This window comes from Myotis nattereri, assembly GCF_964212035.1.
Source record: "Myotis nattereri genome assembly, chromosome: 1".
Taxonomy (NCBI): Eukaryota; Metazoa; Chordata; class Mammalia; order Chiroptera; family Vespertilionidae; genus Myotis; species Myotis nattereri.
This window is the reverse complement of record NC_138075.1, coordinates 226,782,725-226,808,216: the sequence shown is the minus strand read 5'-3', so window position 1 is coordinate 226,808,216 and position 25,492 is coordinate 226,782,725. Positions and strand designations below refer to the sequence as shown.

Below are 25,492 nucleotides of genomic sequence, written 5' to 3'. Positions count from 1 at the left end.
GGCATCAACCCGATTTTCCTCTCACCGTGAGGAGAAATGGGATTGTCCGCACCCTATACTCTGGCAGGTCCCAAACTTTAGAGCATCGGTCTATGGCTATAGGTAAAAACAGGAATGAACTCCTTTATAACCATTTTTACTCTCTCTGAGTGGAGGATTATAATGTCCAATGAGCATTGGTGGTATGAGTTATACTTGGGAAGAAGAGAAAGAAGAATGAGCAAAAGAAGGAAGAAGGGAAAGAGAAAGAGATAGAAATACAGATTGATATAGATTACACATATATGTATAATATGACTGTTCTATATATCTATTATAATATACTATATATTTATATCTTTCATTTATCTATCATCTATCTATCTCTATCCATTCTCTATCTATCTATCTATCTATCTATCTATCTATCTATCTATCCATCCACCCACCAGCTCAGTCATTTAGCTCTTTTGGGCATTTCAGTTTTATTCACTGAAACACAGTCTCATTACCTGAAGATTGTGAGTTGTAAATATCAAGCACAAAGAGTCCAAACTTGCAGAAATAGCGACATTTGTTGGTGGATTGGGAGAACAGTATTAATGTTCTCACTGGGTGACCCTTGGAAATCCAACTCCCTTCTCTAGTTCTTAATCTCCTCACCTGGAGAGCATGGCCTTAGAACCTCAGACTTGCTGAGTCCTTGGGATGTTCTATCTTTATTTTTTTAAAGAGCGCCTGTCCCCAAAACGGTCCTAGAATCTGTTAGATGAAGAACCACCGATTGCTTAAATGAGCAGGTGGATGAATGCAGGAGTGGTGAGAGGCCAGGCAGCTGCTCGTCATTCTCTTTCTTGGGAGATCCCCAGACATTCAAACAAAATTTTCTGAGACAGTTATTGTCCAGAGAATTGATGGCAGCTTCTTGGTGGGGACAATCTTGATTCTTTTTGTTTCTAACAGTGATTCTTAAGAAACCACCCTAGAACTCATTAATTGGAATTGTCTTGTTAAAATGAAAGATTCCTGGTCTTGGTATAAACCCGCCGAAGCATAAACCATGGGGTGGGCTTGAGAACATGCACTTCTCAGTGCTGTGATTCTGATACACATGGAATTTGAAAGACAATTCTTAATCCTGAGGCTTAGCAATCTTAGATGATTTGAAATCTTTGCCTGGGCTTACCAGAAATCAGTAAACACCTTTTCCCAGTAATTAAACTGTCAACTTTTGAATTTCTTTTTGTCCACCAGGCCTCTGCTAAATTGATGCCAGTGTTGCAAGACCCAGAAAGGGCCAGCAGGCGGCACCAGCTGCTCACATATTCCACACCTGCCTTTTCTTCCTCTAGTTCTAAAATCATTCATTTTTCCTTTAAAATTGGAAAAACAACAACAAAAACAACCTTCAAGACTGCTTTTGTTAGAAAACTAAAAGCAAAACAAAACAAGTGTTTCTGGACAAAATGAAGTTTCTCCTCTGTTTAATGGACTCAACACAATCAGGGTTTTTACTGCGGATGGTGACTGAGGACAGAATGACCCACTTTCTAAGTAGGGCTCTCTTCTCCCATTTCATTCTCTATTCAGTGGCAGGAGAAAAGCTCAGTTTATTTTTACGGAAATGCATGGCGCTGTTCTCTGTATATCAGCCTCACAGGGGTATTGGTATTGACAGTGTCATGTTTGAATACATGCCTATCTTCTCCAGCCCTGGAATCCTCTTCAATTTTGGATAGTTTTTAGTATATAAAAATACATACTACTGTCCAGCCAGCATGGCTGAGTGGTTGAGCATTGACCTATGAACTAGGAGGTCAGGGTTCGATTCCCAGTCAGGGTACATGCCTGGGTTATTGGCTCAATCCTCAGTGTGTGTGAGTGTGTGTGTGTGTGTGTGTGTGTGTGTGTGTGTGTGTGTGTAGGGGGGGGAGGAGGTGGAGGGGAGGGGAGGTAGGAGGCAGCTGGTCAATGATTCTCTCTCATCATTGATGCTTCTATCTCTCTCCCTTCTTCTCTGAAGTCAATAAAAATATATTAAACATATATACTACTGTAGAAAAATTAAGATACAAATAAGTAAAAAAGAATGAAAATCACCATTATTCCTCATACCAAGACAATCATCCTAAACACACGCACGCACACACACGTTATAGTATATGCATATACATATGGTCATGCTGCGTGTATGCTGTTTTCCTGCCTGCTCTCTCATAGAATTGCATGCTATCACAGACATGTCAGGGAACCCGCTTCAGCATCATCATTTCTAATGGCTACACAGCATTCTCTCATATGGATGCCCCACCATTATTTTTAACTAATCCCCCGGCAAAGACAATCACAGACAATTTAAAAGCACCGTCTCTCATGTCAATCGCCATGTGCATCCCAGTTGTATGGGTTCTGTTAGAGTTAAACAGACACCTGCAGTGGTCTGCCAGCGTGCAGGGGTGGGGTGCTTTGCCGCTGAGAATTCTGGGCAGGGCATGCACTCTAGTGCACGTGGGCGGGCCTGGGCAGCTGTATCTCACGGGACATTCTGGGGGTGTAGATTTGTTTTTTTTCCTTCTGCTCGGGTCTCTAGAACATTGTTGATGGAATGGAATACCCACCTGCCAGTTTCTGACTCCCTTAATGCAGGTGAACAGCAAAGTCAAAGGGAGGGATGCAGGTCCTGGGGTTTATAATTCATCAGCCACGGCATCAAATGAGCAACTTCATGCCCAGGCAACGCCCCCTTTCACATTTCCGACAGTCTCCCCGGGACTCTGAGTGGATGGTGGAATGGGGTTCATTAGAGATTAAAACTCAAGTATAATTTGGGAGCATTGACCTTGAAAGAACAGAAAGTCCTCTGTTAGGACCTGACTGGGAAACTTGATCACATGTTCTCTGGAAGGGCTTAGGGCTCGGTGCTCATTTTTTATGTAGATTCATACTTGCGATTTTTAGTTTACTTCTTCCCGTTCTCCTCACTGCTACCCAGGTGTGTGCCCTGACTGGGAACTGAACCGGCAACCTTTGGGTGCACAGGACGATGCTCAACCACCTGAGCCACTTGGGCCAGGCTCCTTGAAATTAGGATGGTCCAACAGGAACAGTACAGCCTCTTAGTCACACTAGAAGGGGCTCCTATCAGTGCCAAGTACCAAGGCTGGGCTCCGAGAAGACGCACAGAGAAGCAGAGTGTGGCTTCTGACCCATTCGCCTAACGCATATTTTGGGGAGAACCCATCACACCAAGTCCAGTTGAGTGAACACTCATGAGTAGCCACAATACTGGCTTAGGCTCCTCCTACCCACTCTATAGGCCAAGGAACCCAGGCCCGGAGCGATCTGTGCCCCACCCCAGGACACACAGCTGCCAGGCAGAGAGACAGGTTCCCACCTGCTCAGCCTAGTCCCAGCACCGTGGCCATCACAGGCCAGCCTGGCCTCTGGGAGCGAGAACAGGGAAAGGCCATAAGTGCTCCTGTCATTGGAACAGGCCAGTGGTTTTACTGAAGAACAGAAAGACGCAGAGGAAAGGAAGAGTCTGACAGGCCCTGCTGACATTCCCCACACCTTGGGGACGGGCCCCTGACTCACCTGCGGCGCTGCTGACTCGAGGCAATGACCTAGGGCAGAACAGAGAAGCCAGGTCAGTGTCAGGCGGCTGCATGGGTCACAGACCTTCCTGAAATGGGGGGAGGGCGCTCATCCAGGGCCGTTTCACAGGTCAACCTACGGAACGATTTCTCAATATTTGTATTGTCGTAGACCCAAAGGAACAGCTCAGGACAGAGAATATAGCAAAGAGAAAAATGCACGCGGCAGGAAACAACCAGCTGCACAGGCAGTGTTTGGGCAAACCTCCTGTTCACAGGTGCCCGTGTGTGTGAGGCTGTGTGCAAACACTCATATACACAGATGTATGAGCATAGCATTTGAGATTGTGCAGGATCCTGATGTTAACAACGGGTTGTGTATCTTTAACTGTTATTCACAAACATGTTTCCGGGCTGTGTAATTCCTGGAGGGGCAGGTAGGGCCTGGCTCGTTTTCACTATTGTGAACGAAGTTGCAATGTGCATCCCTCCGTGCCTGCATTTGTAACCTCATGGCTGCATATTTCCATGGAGACCCTTCATCCAGTGCAACGAAGGGGACAGTGATGTGGGCCGTCTCACCCTTGTTCACATCGATCTCCAGGGCCTTCCTCACGGGCTGCATCGGTGCCTATTCCAGCCCACAGGTGAGAAGGGAACTTTCCCGGCATCTCACCACCGTGACATCCATCCTTTAAAACAGCGTTGCCGATTGGCATTTTGTTCCTGTCTGGTTTCCTTGATGACCAGTGAGATTGAATTATTATTGTTATTATAATAACTTTTAAATGGTTTGGGCCATTTGCATTCCTCTGTGGTAAATTATATGCATAGGTCTTTGCTGTTTTGCCAGGGGCTCTGTGCCTGGCCGCCTCACTGGCCCTGGACAGTGTGCTATAGAAGCACCTTTCCCTGACGTCAGCGAAGGTCTGAACCGCCCTGGGGCCATGGGAAGCTCCGGAGGACTTTGCTTTTGTGAGAGCCTCTGTTTGTGCCTCTAACGACCCGGCCCTGGCGTCGGCCCTGGCATCTCGCCTTTCCTCCGAGGCTCCCGGAGTGCGTCACTGGAGCAATTAGCTGAGCATCGCAACACACGCGGGTGTAAATATTTATGAGGCCTGGTTGGCGGCGGGGACACTGGGCACAGAGCAGTGAGGCCTGGAGCTGCTGGTAACCAGGAGACCTCAGTCTGAGTCCCACTTCCAGCTCTTGCTGTTGCCTCTGTTTACCATTTTAAATTCAAAATGGCCCTGTGGGGTAGCTGCTACTGTCCCAAGTTCCCAGACAAGGCAAGCGGGGGTTCAGAGGGCCCCCTAACCTGCCCCCGTCCTACGGAGAGTGGGGCATTGGACACCAGGCCTGGAATCCTGGCCCCCGCCCCTCTCCGGACCCTGGCCTGTAGGCAGTGGCCAGTCAGGCTTCGCGGGAGCCCTGCAGCTGCGGGCTCCGAACCCTTGTGGTTATTAGTTCTTGGCATCCTTCCAAGTTGCCTGATTCTGCAGAAATTAACAGTACACCAGCCAGCCAGGCGCCGACCATTAATCTGGGGCCCGGGAGCTCTCTGACACTTTCAACACGCGGCCTCTTTCGTGACATCGGGCCTTTGATGAAGGCCTCAGAGGCTCCCCGGACTTGAGAAACAGAAGGGGTGTGTTTCCCACGTGCAGTGAGCTTTATGTGGCCCTGGCCGAGCCGCTTGCGAGCCTGCACCGGGGTCTGGGACGCCAGGTCCGTCTTCCCAGGCTCCTAGGGAACTTCGGCTTTAAATCAGGATCCTGTCTTGTTTCTGATCTTGACCTCACCTGGTGTATGGAATCAAAGACCATTATGTTCCAAAGCACTTTGGAGATGATATGGCCCCATTCGCTGTTCTAAGTTTTAGGCTCTTGGAGGCAGAAGTGAGGTCTTTTGGCCCCTAAAGGGAGTGGCCCCGAGGGGCCACGGGCCCACAGGAGGCCGGGCTGGACTCCGCGGCACAGCGGCCTCCCCACAATGCAGACGCAGCTGACACTCAGAGAACGAAGTGACTTCCCCAAAGTGGGGCAGTGAGCACCAGGCAGAAAGGGATTTGTCCGACTCTAAATCCCTTATTATTGACAAGCCTCGAGCAAGCAGCCACTTCCACCACAAGCTCTGCGTCCCGGAGATTCCGATTGTCAGGGCGCCTGGAAGCAGCTTATCTGACCCACCCTGCCACCCGCCCCGCCGGTCCCACAGCGACAGCGCTCACGCACAGGGGAGTCCTCCGGGACCCGCACCCCAGGGCTCTCGTGCGTCATGCAAGCTCAGTGAACTAGCAGAGGCAGCAAAGGCAGGGAAGGCGGTGTGATTCGCTGAGCCCTCAGAGGGGAGCGAGGAGGGGCTGAAGTGCCGCCCTGGGTCTGGGGAGGACACCTGGGGAGGCCCCCTGGGCTCCAGTTCTGTCTGGCTGGAGGGCAGCTGACAAGCTCTCTGAAAAGACTCCTGTGTTCACACACTTTGCAGCCTGGCAGGCCGGGGTGATGAATGAAAGACGCTGCTAGCAAACCTCACGGGGATGGGATGTGTTTTCTCTGGGCTCAAGCGGGGCCCACGTGTTAGCAGCTGCCTGTGCCGTGCCCGGGAATGGCAGGGACGCACCCTGGCTCTGTCCTCAGCAGTGTCCATAAGGAGCCATGTGCCAGGTCACGCTGGATGGAAGTTAAAGCTCCTCCCACACCTGCTGCCTCCCCCTGGGGGCCCGAGGGAGGCAGGTCCTCCTCTGTGTCCCGGGCGTCCACCTGTTGGCAGGCCGGCCACAGGATGTAACATAACAAAGCAGACCTCAGAGGTTGGCGGTTTTCAATAGTTAGGGCTCCTTTACAAATAAAGATTTTTAATTTTTGAATTATTTAAAAATTTTAATATTTCTTAGGAATTTAATATGTTTAACCATTTCCCGTTTTTAAAGGGAACTAAATGAAACTCCCTGCCCTCCCTCCCCCCTTGCTGCCCAGGGGACCTGGCTCTGAGGAAGAGGCGGGCACAGGGTTTTGCTTACCCAGGAGCGGAGTTTGGAAGGTGTGCTGACCCAGCTCCATAGAGACAGGATTTGTCCTGTCTCCAGGGTCGTGCTCCCGGCACGGGGACTAATTCCTCATCGCTACCTGAGTGTGCTGCCTGTGGGCCCCTCTGGGTCTCCCCAGGCCCCACCCAGGCCCCCAAGAAATGGTCAGGGTGACTTCACCAGCCACTCCCTCCCTCTCGAGGCCTTCCAGGTGAACGGGCTCGGCTCACTGCTCACCTGATAGAGCATTCATCCGTCCTGCCCTGACAGGAGACCACTGTAAAGTCTCAAATGTGTGGAAGACAGTAGGCATTTTTGAGAGTTGCTAAAGTCAGTGTTAATATAAGTCCATTCCCTTCTTCTCTGTCTTTGAATGTCTGTGCCGTAAGTCACTCCACCGAACCCTCCTGGCGATTCCTGGTGGGCAGTATCAATACATGAATTTCAGGGCATCATGGATGCTGGAACCCGATGGGACCAGGAATTAAACCTTTTGCTTTGCCCTAGGTGCGTTGGCTCAGTGCATAGAGCGTCGGCCTGCGGACTGAAGAGCCCCAGGTTCAATTCTGGTCACGGGCAGGAGGCAGCCGATCACTGATTCTCTCTCATCATAGATGTTTCTATCTCTCCCTCTCCCTTCCTCTATGAAATCAATAAAAGAAATATATAACATGTCTCTATATATGGACACCTTTCACTTTGCAGGGTAGATGGAGGCCCAGGTGCGCCCCTGAGGAGTTCTCCATGATGTCCCTTCACACCCGGCCTGTCTGAGGGCAGGGTCCACCCCCTTCCTCTCCACCACCCACCAGGAGGGAGGGGGGTTTGCAACAGGGAGCTGTGGGAGCTCAAGCTGGGAAAAGGTGGTGCCGGAGAGGAGAGAGTGGAAGGGGTAATCTCGGAGGGCTGTGCCGGCTGCGGGCAGTGTGCACATTCGCCAGGAGGTGGATAGGGACGCTCAGAGCTGCCGCTCAGAAAGGTGCGTGGGAGCCGCTGCGATGCCCTGAAGAGGGCAGGCTGGGGAAGAACAGTTTCAGAAAGAAGCAGTGAGGTATCCATGGTGACAGGGAGTGTGACCACCAAAGCCCTCCCCAGACCATCTGGCATCTGGGCAATGGAACCCACGCTCACTTAACCAGGACAGAGTACAGCACAATTTCTCAAACTTCCTGCCCAGGCCCCCCGCTCCTAAAAGGGAGAGCAGGTGCCTAACACAGTGCCTGGATAATGGCCCGTACACAAAAACATGGTGGATGAGCATGAATGAGTGAGTGAATGAATGCACACATGTCCAGAGAAGCGTAGATAAGAGGGGCATCTCAAGAGTAAGACCGCCTAGGTCCAGCCCAGGCCTGTCCTATCCCAACATGGCCTGCAGTCCACACACAGCCGGAACCCTCTCCACATCCCATGTAGACACCCCTGGAATCGGTTCTCTGGTTTTTCTGACAGACGCAAGATTGGAGAGTGTCTCCCAAGCCTGTACTCCAAGCATGTCAAACTCAAAGGCTAACACAGGCCAAATAAACAAGGCCACGAGTTTGACATGCTTGCTCTACTCCTTTGAGGCAGATGAAATTCACATGGAGGTAGTCAGGTCAAGGCTCCTTTTTCATAAGTGAAAACGGGGTTCATGCTTTGTAAGAAGAAGCCTTCCTTGTTTCAACAATCTCCTTTTTAAAATTCTATTTAATTCAATAAATATTTGGCCCTGGCCAGGTGGCTCAGTTGGTTGGAATGTTGTCCCATTCACCAAAAGGTTGTAGGTTCGGTTCCTGGTAAGGACACATACCTAAGTTGTGGGTATTATCCCTGGTCAGAGGGTATACAGGAGGCAATCGGATAGATGTTTCTCTCTCATCTTGATGTTTCTCTCTCTCTCTCTCTCTCTCTCTCTCTCTCTCTCTCTCTCTCTCTCTCCCTTCCTCTCTCTAAAACCAATGAAAACATATCCTCCCCTGAGGATTAAAAAACTTTGGTGCATACAACCCTCTGAAGGGGTCCTGGGGAAAATGCTGAAAGTGTCTGGCAGCATCCAGAACTATAAAAACTCACACCCCCGGCCCCCTTGGCTGGGGGAGGCCCCTCCCATGTTCTCAGGATCCTGCCCTGCCAGGCCCTGGGCCCTCCCTCCCTGGAGCCCCTACAGCACTTCTTGCTCTAAGGACATACTCTTTAGTTAAAAGGAGTGTATAACTATCGTTTCTTATCTAAATCTCATAGTTTTAAACCTACTCCAGAGCACTGTCGTGAGGATTAAACATCAAGGTCCTTTCGTGGTGCCTGGTGCACATTAGGCCTTCATTCAACTGTTTTTTAAAATTTTTTTTATTGATTTCAGAGAGGAAGGGAGAGAGAAAGAGAGAGAGAGAGAGAGAGAGAGAGAGAGAGAGAGAGAGAGAGAGATCAACGATGAGAGAGAATCAATGATCTTCTGCCTCCCACATGTCCCACACTGGGGATCAAGCCCACAACCTGGGCATGTGCCCTGACCAGGAATCGAACTGTGTCCTCCTGGTTCATAAGTTGAAGTTCAACCACTGAGCAACACTGGCTGGGCTTGTTTATTATTTTTCAAATTCCCTCTCTAAAATACACGCGCTGCTGTGATGGAAACAGGCTCGTGCGGGCGAGGTCGCCCAGCCAGGGTGCGGGATGCCTGGCATTCCAGTCCAGCTCCCAAGGACTCACCCCTGCCCCGACCTCCACCACCATCACATGCTGGTAATTATAATTCGTATAGAGAACGAGAACATTGGCTCAAAGTTATTCAAGTAAGACCATAGACCCAAATATATAGTTTGCAGACATTTTGATTTGATTTATCTAGCTCAAAACTAATTTATATTCATACGATACTTTCATTATAAAATATGCCATGGTAGAGAGATTTGTATGGATGTGGGGGATTTTTTTCTAGCTTGAGTTTATAAATGGTTTGGAACAGGTTGCAGAAACATCGTCTGCTGCTCTTTTTAATATATCTTGAGTGTGCTGTGACACATCCCGAAATAATTTGCTTCAGGAAAAAAAAAAAAAAGCCGCTCTCTCTTTTTCCTCCCAAATGTGAGTGTAAATATTACTTTGATGTCTGTAATTGCCACAACCATCTCCATCTGAAGGAAGGCTTCTAGCCCTTCCATCTCCCACCGCTCACTATTGTCAAGAAATAAGAAAAATGGACGTAAAATGCATTATTTAAATGGATTTAATGTAAACATTGAAGAAGTCTGAGAACAGCCACAAATTCTTCTTGGCTTAATGTGATCTGAAAATATTTCACGTGTTCCGCCTTGCAGACGTTCACCCCCTCTGCCTAGGAGAGCGACTTCTCCCAGTAAATCTTAGGGTTCTGAGAAGCTCTCCTTGTGCCCGACACATAGTAGGAACTGAACGCGTGTCTGGCGATTGATCTGAGTTGAAGTAGAGTAGAATTCAAGGAGTGGTCTAGCACATGGAGACCCCCGGGCACCTCTGGGCATGGAGACTGCTCCTGCAGGCCATGGTGAGGGAGTTCTGTCTAGGCACTGGGAGACCTGCACCCGCTCTGAGCATTGGGTGTTGCCCACACGCTGGTCTGCAGAGCTGGGCCTGACTTCAGGATCTGTCTCCTGTCAGTGGTTTCATCACGTTTGTCCCCATTCTGAGCTGTAACTTGGCTGTGAGCCCCCTGAAGCCAGGACTTTCTTTTATCTCTGTATTCTCAGTAGCCTGTGAAGTCTTGATGTCAGAATTGCTTAGTAACAAAAACCATAGAGGCAGGTGGCTCTCTCTAGTCTCCTTGCTCATGAGAACTGGCAGTGGACCTTGGCCTGACCCACCCATGAGCCATCATCTAAATCATTCATCGGCTGGGGAATAGAAGGTTCCTTTTCAGTGGCATCTCTTGGGCTGTTTGGAACCCCGGTGGGTGATGGAAATAGCCCTGTTCAGAAATGCTATGGGCCGTGGGGGTCTTCTCAGCCTACACCTGTGCTGGGGTCCAGCCCCAGCGGGTCCAGGGGTCCTCAAGGAGTGGACGGAGTCAGCGAAGAAGGAATGACACGGAGGCAGCGTTCAGTTGATCAGAAGCCTAGCCAGGATCTCTAGACAAGTTCTGGTCAGGATCTCCAGCGAAGTTCTGGTTAGGATCTCCAGCCAGGTTCTGTGTCCATGTTCTCTTGCTAGGTTCTCCAGCCAGGTTCTCCAGGTTCTCCAGGTTCTCCAGCCAGGTTCTGTAGCCATGTTCCCTCGCTAGGTTCTCCAGCCAGGTTCAGTCACCAGATTCTAGTCAGGTTCTCTTGCCATGTTCTATCCAGGTTCTGTAGCCAGGTTCTGTCTCTAGGTTCTTCAGCCAGGTTCTCTCGCTAGGTTCTGTCTCTAGGTTCTGTTGCCAGTTTCTGTCCAGGATCTTTTGCCATGTTCTCTCCAGCGAAGTTCTTCTGTCTCTAGATTCTGTGTAGGTTCTGTCTTCTGTTGTCTTGTTACATCTGTATTTATACTAGTTGATTCCAATCCTATCAATCTCTATTCCAAAGGTTAGGGCGTTTCTTATCTCCATTCCAGGGAGTAAAGATTATGTAGCTTAAGCATGATTGTTCGTAGTTAAAGTCATTAATTACCCGCCTGGCACTTAGTTAAGGGGTTTTATTCCCTCCCTAACTTCAGGGGAAAATCCCTACCTGGGGAAACAACCTTTCTCAGAGAGGTGACCTTGGTTAAAACACATAGTGCCAAGAAGGTGAGCAAACGTATTAAGAACAGTATGCCATATATGCCAGGTCCCTTGAAGCAGCAAGGATGGACCGGCTCCCGGCACACCTGCATCACACACATCAAGTTCCTTTCCCTTCATGTCACCTCAAAGGTCACTGCCAGCAATGCTGTCCTATCACATTGACTGTGTGTGTGTGTGTGTGTGTGTGTGTATGTGTGTGTGTGTGTGTGTGTGAGAGAGAGAGAGAGAGAGAGAGAGAGAGAGAGAGAGAGAGAAATAGAGATAGAGGTGGTCAGCTTCATTGCCACAGAATCAAATTCTTCACTCCTCTATTAATCAACAAGAAAATATTCACCTATTTTTCCGCAGAGCGAAGTTCAGATCACTGGATCCTTCTGTCATTGGCCTTCTATTGCTCCTGGGATGAAAGAAAATAGGTCATAGTCAGGAAATTGTAAGAAGCTGGGATAAACAAATTAAGTGCTTTCATTCACAGAAACAACTACCCAGTCAGATTTCAGTATTTAACATCTCATACATATTTCCAAATTTGTCTTTGCATTTCCATTAGGATTAAAAAAAAATCAATGTTTTAAGGATTTCAATTACTTTAAATTATTATTATTTTTTAAATGTATGAGCTTTATTTTTCAAGGGGCAGCAGCATGGGATTAGAAGAGGTGCTCCAGTCAAGATGAGGATGTGGCCTGCTCCCCACATTAGCAGGGTCACTGTGAGACCCTCCCTAACTTCTATGAGTCGCCGTGATGTTGCTCTGTAAAATGAAGAGCATCTTACCTTCACCACATGGTCAAACAAGGACAGTGCCTGTGGGCCAAGGACTGTTCTAGATGCTTTCCTATGTTAGCTGAATTTGACCCCAGGCTAGCAAACATCATCGGTGTAGGAAGGCAGACTATTTAACAATAGCAACTTGGATTCAAACAATATTTATTAAACTCCTATATAATGTAGATACTTTGCTGTGGCATTTTCTATGAAGAGATTAAATTATTTTAAGTCCAATTGATTTGTTGAAGTTCATTAAGGCATGCATTATCACAGACCATCACTATGATGCACCTTATTTAATGAGACAAGCAGAATATATTTCCTGTTCTTTTACAGGTGTCTCATGAGCATTTTACTGATGATACTGTCCTCCCCAGGGTCCCTTGACCTGCTTAGTGCCTCTGACTCATTGTCCTACCGACTTTCTCCACTTGGGCCAAACTGCCTCCTTTTGGACCTTGGACTATCTCTACTTCCTCCCCCAGGCTCCTTCAGGCACTATTTTCTCTTTCTCAAATACCCATTGTCCTCTTTTCCTTCCCTCTGATTCATGCTCTGAGCTCGGCCAAGTGTCACATCCTCAGAGAAACCTTTCCAGAGTGGGAGACCAGCTCCACCCAGCCCTCCTCTGAATTGAAATTTCACTTTTGTTCAACTTGTAGCTATAATCATGTCTGAGAAGCCTTCTGACCTGTCATCTCAATGAGGGCAGAGATTTGCAGGGTGTGGCCTCCCCAGGGCCTGGGTCAGTGCCTGGCCCACAGTGGGCCCTCAGCGGACATGCATGACTATTCATCTTAATAAAGGGCCCCAGGAACTGCCCAGTGATAGCCTAAGACTCTCCATTCAGGATTTGTGTGTAGACTGTGGACTGCAATGGGATGAAGAGAAAACTGAGTGAGTTGTTGTGATACAGTTTGTCATTGTAAACTGATCATCTAGAAAGATGATGGTGTCATTTCATTATTTCTCATTTCACTTTTTAATTATTTCATGATTTCAAAATATTGAATCATTGTATTATTTCATTTTTTTAAACCCAGATAGAATTTGATTCATAAATCTATAGCTACACTCTGATTTCTCCTCTAAGTTCTAGACATAAGCATCCAACTACCTTCTGGGCCTTTCTAATTGGTTACCCTCCGGTGGAACCAGGCCCTTTCACCAGTGAGTGGCTCCATTGCCCACTTAGTTTTCAAACCAGTAACCTGGGCATCTTGCCCCCACATCACTGCCAGTCCCTAACAATAGATCCCTGCATGTCTCTCATTCTGTCCCTCCCTCTTTGCTCCTGTGAGCATTGCTCAGTATTAGTTCTGTCTGTATTTTTTCCAGCCTGGCTCTGGGTCCTCTATTTTAGGGTTTCTGTTGAGGCTGTAATCAAGGTGTCGGTCAAGGTTGGGGTCACATCTGGAAGCTCACCTGGGGAAGGACTGATTCTAAAAATACTTGCTTGTTGATGGGATTCATATTCTTGGGGCTTGTTGAACTGAGAGCTTCAGTTCTTTGCTGTCTGTTGGCTGGAGGCTGCCCTGTGTTCCTTGTCACATGGGCCTCCCTAACATGGTCACTTGCTTCATCAAAATGTGCACACCAAGGAGACAAGGGAAAGTTACAATCTTATGGAATGCAATGATGGAAGTGACATCCCATCAATTTTGCCATATCCTGTTGTTTAGAAGCAGCCGCAGGCTTGCTTACAACTGGGGGAGGAGATTACACAGGGGGGCACATGAGCACCAGGAGACGAGATAATTGGGGGTCACACATATTGTCACACACTCACTGTGGAAGTATGAGTGGAGATGACCCTTTTGTAACATCCAGAAGGTATTTTTTTTTTTTTTTGCAAATTTACAAACCAAATCAGCTAGAATCTTTTTGCAGACTACTTTTTAAACTTCTATGACTCCTGAAAATGTCAGGCCAATTTTTGAAAGTTTTCCAGCTAATTTGGGAAGACTCCAGCAAATACCAGAATAAACTGGTTCTCCAACTCTTGCCCGGGAGAGGCCATTATAATCATTTCTCCAGCTGAATGCTGTACCTCTAACTCCCTTAAAATAGTCACCACATCAGTTGTCACAAACAACTTCTCCAAGTGATTGACACCTATTTTGTTCATTTCATTTGGTCCCTAAGCGGTATGGGTGGTTATATTCCTGTACAGAGCTTTTTTTTCTAAACGCAGGAAATGCTTAGCACTCTCCCTGAACACCTGAGCAAAGCTCAATTTCTTGGGGATTTGACGCGTTATAGCCTGGATACCGGACATCTTTTATGTGCTTGCACTGCAGAACCCAGAAAAATGGAAGGACATACATGGCCTTCTTGCCTCACAGATTTTTTTTTTTAAAAGTTTGAATTTAATATATTCACATATGATTTTTCCTCTCAAGCTCATAAAGCCCAACCATTCACTCTCTACTGTCTTACATTTTTACATTAGCTAACCGGTCCCTGAAGGTTTGAGCTGGTGACTCTTTCCCGAGGAACTCAGTACTGAGTGGTCCACAATGAGATGTTTTCATTACCACCCCTCACCCATTCACACCACTGTGATGGTTAACTCTATGTGTCACCTTGGTGAGGCCGTGGTGTCCAGGGGTTTTAGGGTGACAGCCTGTTTCCTAAGCCCCCAGTCCCATCCTGGATCCCTTTCCTTCTGAATCATCTTCAAAGCCCCTGAAAGGCTGTCTCTGGTCATGGGAAAAAAGCGCTTTGATTCGAGTCGCTTACTGACCTGAGTTGAAATTGGGAGGCAGACCCTGGTGCCAGCCTCAAATCAAATATCGAGTGAGTAGCTGCCATGTGCTGGATATCATATTAGGACTAGAGACACAGGAGGAAAAGACAGAGAAGGTCCCAGCCCTAAGAAGCTGGCAGCCACGTGAGAGGGAACCAAGCCACTAAGCAAGGGGTTCATCCCTTCTGTCACAGCTCCTTCTTCTTCTTCTTTTTTAAAATATATTTTTATTGATTTCAGAGATGAAAGGAGAGGGAGAGAGAGATAGAAACATCAATGGTGAGAGAGAATCATTGACCGGCTGCCTCCTGCATGCTCCTTACTGGGGATCGAGCCTGCAAACTTGGGCATGTGCCCTGACCAGGAATGGAACCGTAACCTCCTGGTTCATAGGCTGATACTCAATCACTGAGCCACGCCGGGCGGGCATCTTGTCACATCTTCTTTCCTCAGTGTCCTGCCTTTGTTTACTCCCGATTTGAACGGCTGCCCAGTTTCAGGCCCGTCCACCTGGCCCGAACCTGATGTTCCTGTGGGCATAGCTCTGATGGCTGCCTGTTGGATCTACACTTGGCCGGGAGGTAGCCCCTCACTGACCCCCTCTCCCTGAGGTCTCTCAGGTGCCTCCTCCAGCTTTTCCAGACTCAGAGAGAGGCCCAGCTCCTCTAGAAATGGACCCAGGGGTTGACACCTGCACAGTCACCCATGGTGAGCATATGTCCCACCAAATCTGGGTTCCTGTCTTTCCCCTCAATGGAAGGGCAGCCGAGGAAAGGTTTGTGCAGGAGAAGACGAGTCAGGAACCTCTGGGGGGATGACTCATTCTGGTTTATGAAGGCAAAAAATGGATCCAGAACACGCCAGAATAGACAGGCTCTGCCCACGGGATGCAGATGCATAGTGGAGAGTGGTGTCTGGATTTAGCTCCTTCTTTTGCCAGAGTTGGAGCTTTAAAGATCCTCAGAGCTCGGGGCTTGATGGAAAGGTAGGTGTCACCTGCCAGAACCTGTTCATTTTATAGATGAGAAAACCGCGCAGCCCAGGGAAGTGGGAGGACTGGCCACACTGAGCTCTGGCTCCGCATGTGGGGCTCGAGGTCCTGCCACTCGGCCTTGGCTTTGCCAGAGCTAGTCTTCGAATTCAGCTTTTTTATGCGCCTTCTAAATAAATTCTCCTGTTTCTTTTCAATCTTCTTGAGGAGAGAAAGAAAAAGATAATCTAATATAAGAAGCAAGAGAGTAATCCTGAGTCCTTTAGGTTTCAAGAAATCCCATAAAGCTTCTTTCCTCTTTTTATATTTCTTCTTTATTACTTGTTTCAGGTAGACAACATTCTAATTTGACATCTATATACACTACAAAGTGATGGCCCCCAAACGTCCAGTTACTCTTCACCACCATGCTTTCCTCTTTGTCTTGTTTTTTGTTTAAAATTTCACTCAGCAAAAGAAAACAAAGAAACCCCCCTCGCCTCTCCCCCCTTCCCCCCAAAAAATTGAAGCCTCACATTTGATCTTTTCAAATGCTGTCTGCTTCCTTTTCTCTGTCTTGACTCTCAGGGGAACGGAGCTTCTAAGAGACCATCAGTGCACATAATGAGCAAACACAATACCCACAGTGAATCACCCAGTTAATGGGCCCATTGATGGGCTCATAGTGGAATTTAATTTATAGATGGTCATGCCTGGAAGATTCTGGAAGCCTGATAGAAAACGACATGAAAAAAAGCAATATATGTATTTTTAAGACCACTCTCAAAACAAAAGCTTGGTTTGTGCTTGGTTGGTGCACAGCCAGGGAAAACCCAGGCGTGAAGGGACAGTGGGAGTCCCTGTGGTCTGCAGGGACCCGGGGAGTGGCCTCGTGCGTATATGCAGGGGGGCTTCCAGAGCATGAGCCCTGAGACAATATCCTTTTCTCCACCTCCAGGTCCCACACTTTCTGCCTCCAGAAGGTCCAAGGAAAGGAAGGGAATCAAGGCGGGGCAGGGAGAGGGGGGGTAGGCCTGCAATGGGCCAGCCACTGGGTCCAGCTGCACCATCTCCCCCTGGGAATGTCTAGCACCGTCAGCAGGAGTCTGTTCACTTCCTCCCACCTGTCTGTCATGTTGCAGCCACTATCCTCATTCTATTATTTTATTTTTTAAAACTATGTTTCTTATTGATTTCAGAGAGAGAAAGGGAGAGGGAGAGAGAGATAGAAACATCAATGAGAGAGAATCATTGATTGGCTGCCTCCTGCATGTTCCCTACAGGGGATTGAGCCCACAACCCCAGGCATGTGCCCTGATGGGGAATCAAACCATATCTGGGCTGGAAATCTTAATCACAATTAATGCAACAATACATTTCCCCCCTCTGAGTGCATAGCATGGGCCAGGAATTGTTCTCGGTGGTTGGGGTGTATCAGGGAAGAAAACAGAGCCTCTTGCCTGGAATAAGACAGAAGAGGATCTTGGCCCTTGGGAAGGGGAAGGCCGGCGGTCATGATCAACAGAAAGGCATGTGGGCAGGGAGGCTGTTCCATGGGGTGGTCTGGGGCCTCGCTGAGCAGGTGACAGCTGGGAGAGGGCACTGTGGGGCCAGCTGTGGGGCATCTGCAGCAAGAGCACCCAGGCCCGGGAACTGAGGGGGGTGGCTGGTGGCTGGTAGGTGGGAGTTAAGGGGCTGGGGGTGGACGAAGCTGGGAAGTAGGACCTCAACTGGGGGTTGAGGCAGGGAGGCCACATGGCTGATAGGCAGTGAGTGCCGGGATGGATTAAGAATGTGATCCAAGAACTTCTGGTGAGTCCTGCAGTCACAGGATGTCTTGGACTCCACAGAAGCATGAAGCCATGGCAAGTCCCAGATAGGGAGACACCCTGACAATGGTGATATCCCCGTAGGCTCTCTGACTGCTGGGTGGAGAACAGAGGGACCTTGGGGGCAAGGCAGGAGCAGGGAGGCCTTTGGGTAAGTTTTGCAGTAACTCAGGTGGGTATGGATGCTTTCAGGGACCTGGGACCTCGGGGTGGGGAGTGAGGGAGGCCAGGGAAGTGTTATTATCCTAGTAACAGTGGCTGAGGCTGTGGCAGTTCCCTCTCCCAGCCCCACTCACTGAATCAATCTCTGCTTAATGTGGAAGTTATTAAAAGCTAAAGATGTGGTGCATGTACACAATAGGATATTATTCAACACTAAAAAGGCTGAAATAGATGGACCTGGAGGGTAATATGCTCAGTAAAAATAAGTCAGAAAAAGACAAATACTGTACAATTTCACTTATGTCTTGAATCTAAAAAATAAAACGAATGAACAAACAAAACAGAGACAGACTCATTGATACAGAGATCAGACTGACAGTTGCCAGGCAGTCCAGCGCCTCATTAAGGTGTGGTCCCTGGACCAGCAGCATCACCTGTGAGCTGGTTAGAAATGCAGGTTCCAAGGCACCTCCTTGGCCCTGCAGGCCCGGAATTTGCATTAGCAAGAGGCCCTGGGATCTGTGCAGGTCAAGTGGGGCAGGTTTAATGTGACCTCGGGGAAGTGACTGTTCCTCTGGGCTTCTCTGTCCCGATCAGCAAAGCGAAGCCAATAACATTTCCTTCTCAGGACTGCTCTGAGCATCAAAGGAGTTCGCACCTGAAGAGCTACTAAGCAAGCGTACCATCTAGTCCAGGGGTGGGCAAATTTTTTGACTCGAGGGCCACAATGGGTTCTTAAACTGGACCGGAGGGCCGGAACAAAAGCATGGATGGAGTGTTTGTGTGAACTAATATAAATTCAAAGTAAACATCATTACATAAAAGGGTACGGTCTTTTTTCTTTTTAGTTTTATTCATTTCAAACGGGCCGGATCCGGCCCGCGGGCTGTAGTTTGCCCACGGCTGGTCTAGTCACAGTGCTTGTCACTCTGCCAGTCCTCACAGCAACACTATGATGAAGGTATGACCGTCTCGGCTTTACAAAGAAGGAAATGACTCTCAAAGTGAAATATCTTTTCCAAGGTCAACCTAGTACAGTGTTCAGAAAAGCTTGTTGTTGTTTTTTTAACAAAGAGTCAATAATGACGGGGTCTTCAGTATCACACCTGCAAGGGGAGGGGGGAGGTTGACCCTGGGTCACGAGTGAGCTGGAGCGGCTCAGGCTGTGCAGTAGAGCTGATGGCTCATTTTGAAAGCCAGTTGTTAATTAAACACAGCTGTTGTTAAAAATTAAATTATATAAAATTACAATTGAATAAATTATATTAAAAACAAAGGCAATAAAGACTCAAATTGCATCGCTTCCTAATTATTTTATTGCACTTTGCTATTACATCTGCAGTCTGGGTGCTGCTTATGTCTATGGTATCTGTATGACGGGAATATGTGACTGTGCATTCTCCCCAATTGCACACCCAGTGACTTCTTACTGGCGTTGAGTGTGGCCATTGTGGGAACATTTACACCACAGGAATTGGCATATGCTATGAGTCAAAGTGTGATTTTTTTTTTTGCTTTGTTAATAGACTAACTTAAGAAAATGATGGAGGGAATGTTAATAAAGCAGATTTAATTTAACTCTGTGTTGTCTGTAGCTGTAACGTTGTGCACAGCACAAACATGGGAACCATTTTTTTCCAGTATTCGAAGTATTTTCTGATTCAGCAAAGAAGTTGCTCACATCCGGGCATGCCAGTGAGGCTCTGGCACACCTCTTTGTTGTTCTACTCATGAATGTACAGGAAAATATCAATCGCTATTGATGTCAGAACTGTATTCATTTGTCAATTGCAACCAGAGGTTGGCTAGGGATGTAAGAAAGAGTTCAGCAAAAATCAATGAAATCATTTTGCTAGGATCAACAAGCTATATGGAAATTTACAAAACAAAATATGGTATATTGCATTATAATCAATAAATTATATATGATATGTCCTTTATAGCTGTAAAATTTATGACAAGTGAGTATATATATATATATATATATATATATATTTTTTTTTTTTTTTTTTTCTTTTTCTTTCCACAAAGAGCTGTTTGCCCAACTTTTATAAAATTAACCAGAACACTCCCGGCTAACCCACACTGGACTTTGCCATTCATGGTGTCCTGTGGCAGAATGAGCTCAGCTAGGTGCCAGAAAGAGCTGGCATATGACATGTCTATGTTCTCTTTCTTCCCTGTGTTAAGACCTTGGGTCTTGGGCCCAGGACAATGACTTCACTGCCTGAGTTCCATGGTCCTTATCTCTAAATGGGAGCAATAATAATGTCTTATAGATATGAGGCCAGATGCCCAGTAAAAGTTAATTCTATTCACCTTCACATATAGCAATGCAAAGGGAACAAACTCCCTGAGCTGCCTCCCATGCTTCCTGACCCTCCCCAAAATCCTAATGACTTCCATGTGCTTCCTGTTTGCTGTTCTCCAAGACCAATTCCCAGCTTCTATTGTTTATCACTGGAGGCAGATCCACATTCAAATACCCTTTTCCTTTGTCCCCCTAAAAAAATGTTTGCCAGTAGGATTAACATGAGCAAGAGGAAAAGACCCACCATCCCCTCTGAACTGAAAGGCGGTGTAAGGTCTGGACTTTTCATCACGGGGACTGTCAGCTGCTCATTCAAAATGACCTTTCTATGTTCGATTTCTTCTGTGTGAGGCACTTAGTAGGTGCCCAGAACTCTCCTGCAATTTAAATTATAATTAGACTAGAGGCCTGGTGCACAAATTCGTGCATAGGTGGGGTCTGGCTGGCCTACCCCGATTGTGGTGAACAGGCCGGGCTGGCTGGGAGGAGGGGCTGCAGATGGTTGGCCGGCCCAGCCCCTGATGGGGGGGGGGGCAACTGGGGGCAGGGCTGACTGGGGGGAGGGGCCGCAGGCGGTTGGCTGGCCAGCACCCCCCCCCCCCATGGTCGAACTCCCGGTTGAACTCCTGGTCGAGGGGACAATTTGCATATTAGCCTTTTAATGCTCAGAGCAGTAAAAATAAAAATAAAGACTTGAACTAATGATTCATGAGCTAAGCCAACCGTCTGAGGATTATGGTTTGATTCCCAGGAACACCTCCTCTGTGGTTTTGTTTACCCAGAACCATTGAGCCAGAAAGGAGAAAAAGAGAGGGATGAAAGGCTGGGTTACTTCTCCACAGGCTTGCTTTGTGGTTTGGATCCTGTGTGTATCTTTCATATGTGGGTAACTGGAGAGAAAGGACAGCTTTAATTTTTGCTTTGAATCCTGGGCTGTAAGGAGAGAGGTGGACAGGACAGAGGGTGAGCAGGTGTGTTCCTTGTGTTAGAGTCACTATCACAGACTTGCTCCCATAAATGGACCACATGTCGGAAGTGAGCCACACCCAGTGAAGACCATGAACATTGACCACTGGAGTCTCTGGCCCTTGAAATCATTCTACCCTCAGATTCTCTACACCAATTCAGCTGAGCTGTTATTATTCGATCCTTTTCAGGCAGATGTGAAGAAGGAAATGTCCAGAGAAAGATGCCTTATGTACTGAAAAGTGAAGGAAAAGTCACTCTCCCCTGGGGGCCGGGCCATGGCTTCTCGGTGAACTTTCTTTGTGTGCAGCAAAACTTCCCCAGGCCAGCCTATTGTCCCAGGATTAGAAGCTGAGGCTCCACTGGTGAGAGGGGAACAATGCTAAAGATAATTGAACGCCATCCATTTTCACCATGGACCAGCACCGAGCTGTTTATCCCAGGTATTTCTGTGTGATTGTGATGCTGAGAAAATTTACAGCCTCAAACAGGTCTCAGATCACTCTTTCACGGGGCAAAATGGGACTTGGACTTTGGAGTCTAGGTCAAAAAAGTGGTTTGGGGACGATAGCTGCTTAGAGACGAAGAAAAAGAAAGGTTTTGTTTGGAAATTGGAGTCCTTACATTCTAGGCATTGAAAGATTCCAAGGAGTAGAAAATACTTAAATGTCTGTGAGCTCTACCCCTTTATTTAATGCCATATAGCTCATTAGGGGCACAGCCAGTCTGGAACCCAGGCTTGTAATAGATATTCCCATTTTACAGTTGGGGAAACTAAGGCTTGGGATCACCCAGCTTGAAAGAGGTGATGCTGGAATGTCAATGTGGGTCACCTGATGTGATGGATGTGCTGCAAAGGCTCATGACTAACTGTGACAGCAGCATAAGGGCCCTGACCCAATGGAAGAGGGCTCAGGCACGACCCTTGCTCAAAGTAATATGGGGAGAAAGGGGGTCTTCACACCATAGACAAGACGTCTCCTTACTCGGCTGGAGGTTTTCACCAGCTCTTTGTTGAGAAACAGCATGGCTTTGGTCTCGAAAGCCCTTGTCACAGTTTGGTAGAGGAAACCGTAGCACAAATGCATCAAAAAATCGATGCTATGAAGTTGACCTATGTTAAGTGTACAATTCAATGATTTTTATTATATACATTATATCCAAATAAAGCTGTTAAAATATTACTTAAAAAATCTATATACATAGAGTTCTCATTCCAGAGATCACTTATGAACTTTGGAGATGAAGAGTGCCAATAGGGATTGTACTAAGGGTGTGTGTGTGTCTGTGTTTTATGAGAGGCTCCAAAACCAAGCCATCTCATTTTTCTTTGTTAATCCTCACCTGAGGATATCTTTACCCTTGACTTCTAGAAAGAGTGGAAGGGAGGTGAACCTCATCTTCCAACTGGGGGGTGGGTGGGTGAGGCATCATTGACCTGTTTGTGCATTCAGCTGGGTAGTAGGGGTGCCATCTTCAAATCCAGGCCTTTCTTCCCAGAGCCCACAGCTCCCCGGTGCAGCCACGGGTCCCAGGGCCAGTTTGGCCTGGTCCTGGGGAAGTGGCCTCAGAGCCCCAGGCTCACACCTATACAATGAGGACCTCTCTGAGGTCAAGGCCATTTGCCCTTCAAATTCGAGGTCTTTCTTTCTCCCTGTGGTTCTCTCAGAAGTTTTGTATTTTTCTTTCTCTGCTTAGTTTTGCAATTGCTCTTCAGATTTCAACTCAAGTTTACATTCTAACTACCACGACATCAACATAGATATTTGGGATTGATCACAGTTGGCAAATATATATTTGGGAGATTATTTACCTTTTTTCTCTCTGAATGAATGTTAAGTTCCTAAAAGGCAGGGTCTGTTTCTCAGCCGCTCACCAGGATAGGACAGGCCTAGAGCTGTGGAGTCAGCGTGGACGGAACCCTGAGGCGTGGGGAGGCTTTGGAGGCAGCGGGGAGGACCCAATCCCTTGCTCCCAGGACAAAGGGCATGGTAGTGGCCTCTGTCTCATTCTCATCAAAGCAGAGGTGCCTGCCGCCCTCACAGCCTTGGGCGTAGGTCCTTGTCCCATAGACAGTGGTTATCGCTAGTGCTAGCCTGGCCTGGGTTTTAAGGAGGAGGGAGGAGGTGGGCTCACCTTCCCATGACAGCAATCCTGGCTCTGAGGTAACAGTGTCCACCCAGGAGGCCCCTGACAGTCACATGTTCCAGGAACCGGAAGTGAGCACAGAACAGCAGGGGTGTGGTGCCCCTAACACCCAGCCCTGGAAAACCTCAGCTCAAGGTTTAGCTTTTCAGCCAACCTCAGCGGTTTTCGCCTTTCCCCTTTACCGTGAAGAGGCACTTCCCCTGCTCCTTTGGCCAGGCCAGTATCTCTCAAGCCCAAGTAGGTTTTGGGGCAACATCTCCCAAAGTGCAGAGCTTATGGGGGTACAGGGCAGCATGCAGTGAGGGGGACAGTGTTCCCACCCTGGCTGCTCACTGGGAGGGCTTTTTATTAATTGTCACAGCTCTCTGGAGACTTTAGGATTCAAGCTCCCATGAGGGAGGCCCCAAAACCATTTCCCCCCAAAGCTTCAGCAATATTCCATTAGGACTTTGTAAATGACAGTAACCCCGCCTGGTGCTTCTGGGCTAGCAGCCCACCCGGTTGGAGAAGAGAAGGGGAACTGGAAGGGTGAAAGGGGAATAGTTGAAGGCTCGGGTCTGGCAATTAGAAAGTTTTCTGTCTCTTTCATTCTCTTCAAAGCCACTCGGTGAGAGAGAAATTATTTCTACTTTTTAATGAAGCTCAAACCACAAAAGGGTTTTCCAGCTGTCCTTCAGATGTCACATGGCTAGTGGACGCTAGAGTCAGGAGTCAACTGGGTTGGCATCCGAGGTCTTTTTATCTGAACACTTCACTTCTTTTTATGAACAGAGGGCTAAGGATGCATGCCACCGATTCACAGGTTGAGTTGAGATACTAACAGATGTTGACGACATGGGCAGTCCTTGTATAGCCTGGCCACCTGACATTGCCAACTGAATACCTGAGCAGCATATAAAAATTAAAATATTCAAATCTCCATCTCCCCAGGTGTCCTTGGTTGTATACATGGCACCTTCTTTCACCCAGTTGTGTAATAGAGAAGTCCAAGAGCCATCCTTCACCACCCATTACCCCCATTATCCATTACAAAGCCATCACCAATCTTGGAGGTTTTCCTCCAGACTACCTCTTGGATCTGTCTACTTCTCTTCATCTGACTCCTGCCACACCCTCCACCACCTGTGCCCAGTCCATGGAGGGTACAGGTGATATCCTAAACCTTACCAGGGCTCCATGCGAAGTCACATAGAAGAAGATCGGGCTTTCTGATGTTGCCCTGGCAATCTGCATAGCGTTTCATGCATTGCACAGCGTGCAGCTTTAATTTAGCACAGCTGACCTTTGTAGGACCATTGTGGAATATTCGTTGGCTCCCTGCGTGTCCTGGGCCCTGTGTCCAGCCTAGAGTCTGACAATCACTTTCTTCTGCTGTTGATAAAGGCTATTGATTCACATTGGCCACACTTTTCAAACACAACAGATCCTCTGTTTGTCTGCTGGAACACCACTACAATTGAAAAAGTCATGCCACAGAAGCCATGTGACATTCGTCATTTTTATTCCCCTTTCACATAAAACAACTATCCATTTTTATTTCTACCACTTTCGGCGCTCTCACTATTTTTGCATTCATCACACATCATGAACTAAATCATCTTTAAAAATACCTCTAACTTAGATCGAGATAAGCAAGTGCAGCTAGGCCACTCACAGCAGAAGCACCTGAAATCTGGGAAGTCTTTTCATTTACAGAATTAATGCTAAGTTAACAGTTCTCTCAGGTTGAGAGCATCATTGTTTGTGCTATTTTGGTTACCCCCCTCCTCGTCTTTGTTAGCAGGTTGTGGTCTCCTCCGAGGATCTGATGAAAACTGGCATTTCCTGAGGACTTATGTGCAGGGAGACATGTTAAAACTTCATCCTTTAGTTCTCCTCCCCTAAATGGGAAGTTTGACTGTCATCACAGGGAAATAAGATCAGCAACTGGATGGAGATGACGCGCCTAATCCAGGAATATCTGACTCTACAACTAATTCTCTTTCCTCTGGTTCACAAGGCCCTCTGGGATGTCTGCAAGGCCTCGAGGACCAAGTTTCTGTCATCTTCCTACTCTGATTTTACAACTGCTTCACACCACACGGAGCAGTGGGAATGTGATTGGGCGGAAAACGCAGAGACAAGAAGCAGAGAGAATCCACCCCACACAATGGCAATGGCATCAGCAGCGTCATCATAGGAAGTACTAGGCAGTGTCATGTTTCACATGTAGTATTGGCCCAGTGTCAACTCTCCACTGTTGGTAGCAATGGGAGAGGTTACGCGCTGTTGG

General features: G+C 47.7%; 1 protein-coding gene across 1 annotated transcript in view; it reads right to left on the bottom strand.

Moving 5' to 3' along the window:
* CLNK (cytokine dependent hematopoietic cell linker) overlaps window positions 1-14,412 on the bottom strand; it is a gene marked incomplete at both ends in the record, with an annotated part of 88,193 nt that extends 73,781 nt beyond the window's left edge. Inside the window, 3 exons of the mRNA XM_081082249.1 lie at window positions 3,574-3,602; window positions 11,649-11,711; window positions 14,357-14,412. Coding sequence (XP_080938375.1) covers window positions 3,574-3,602; window positions 11,649-11,711; window positions 14,357-14,412 — 148 coding nt within the window. The remainder of the gene's footprint in view (window positions 1-3,573; window positions 3,603-11,648; window positions 11,712-14,356) is intronic.
* Window positions 14,413-25,492: the final 11,080 nt, after the last annotated feature.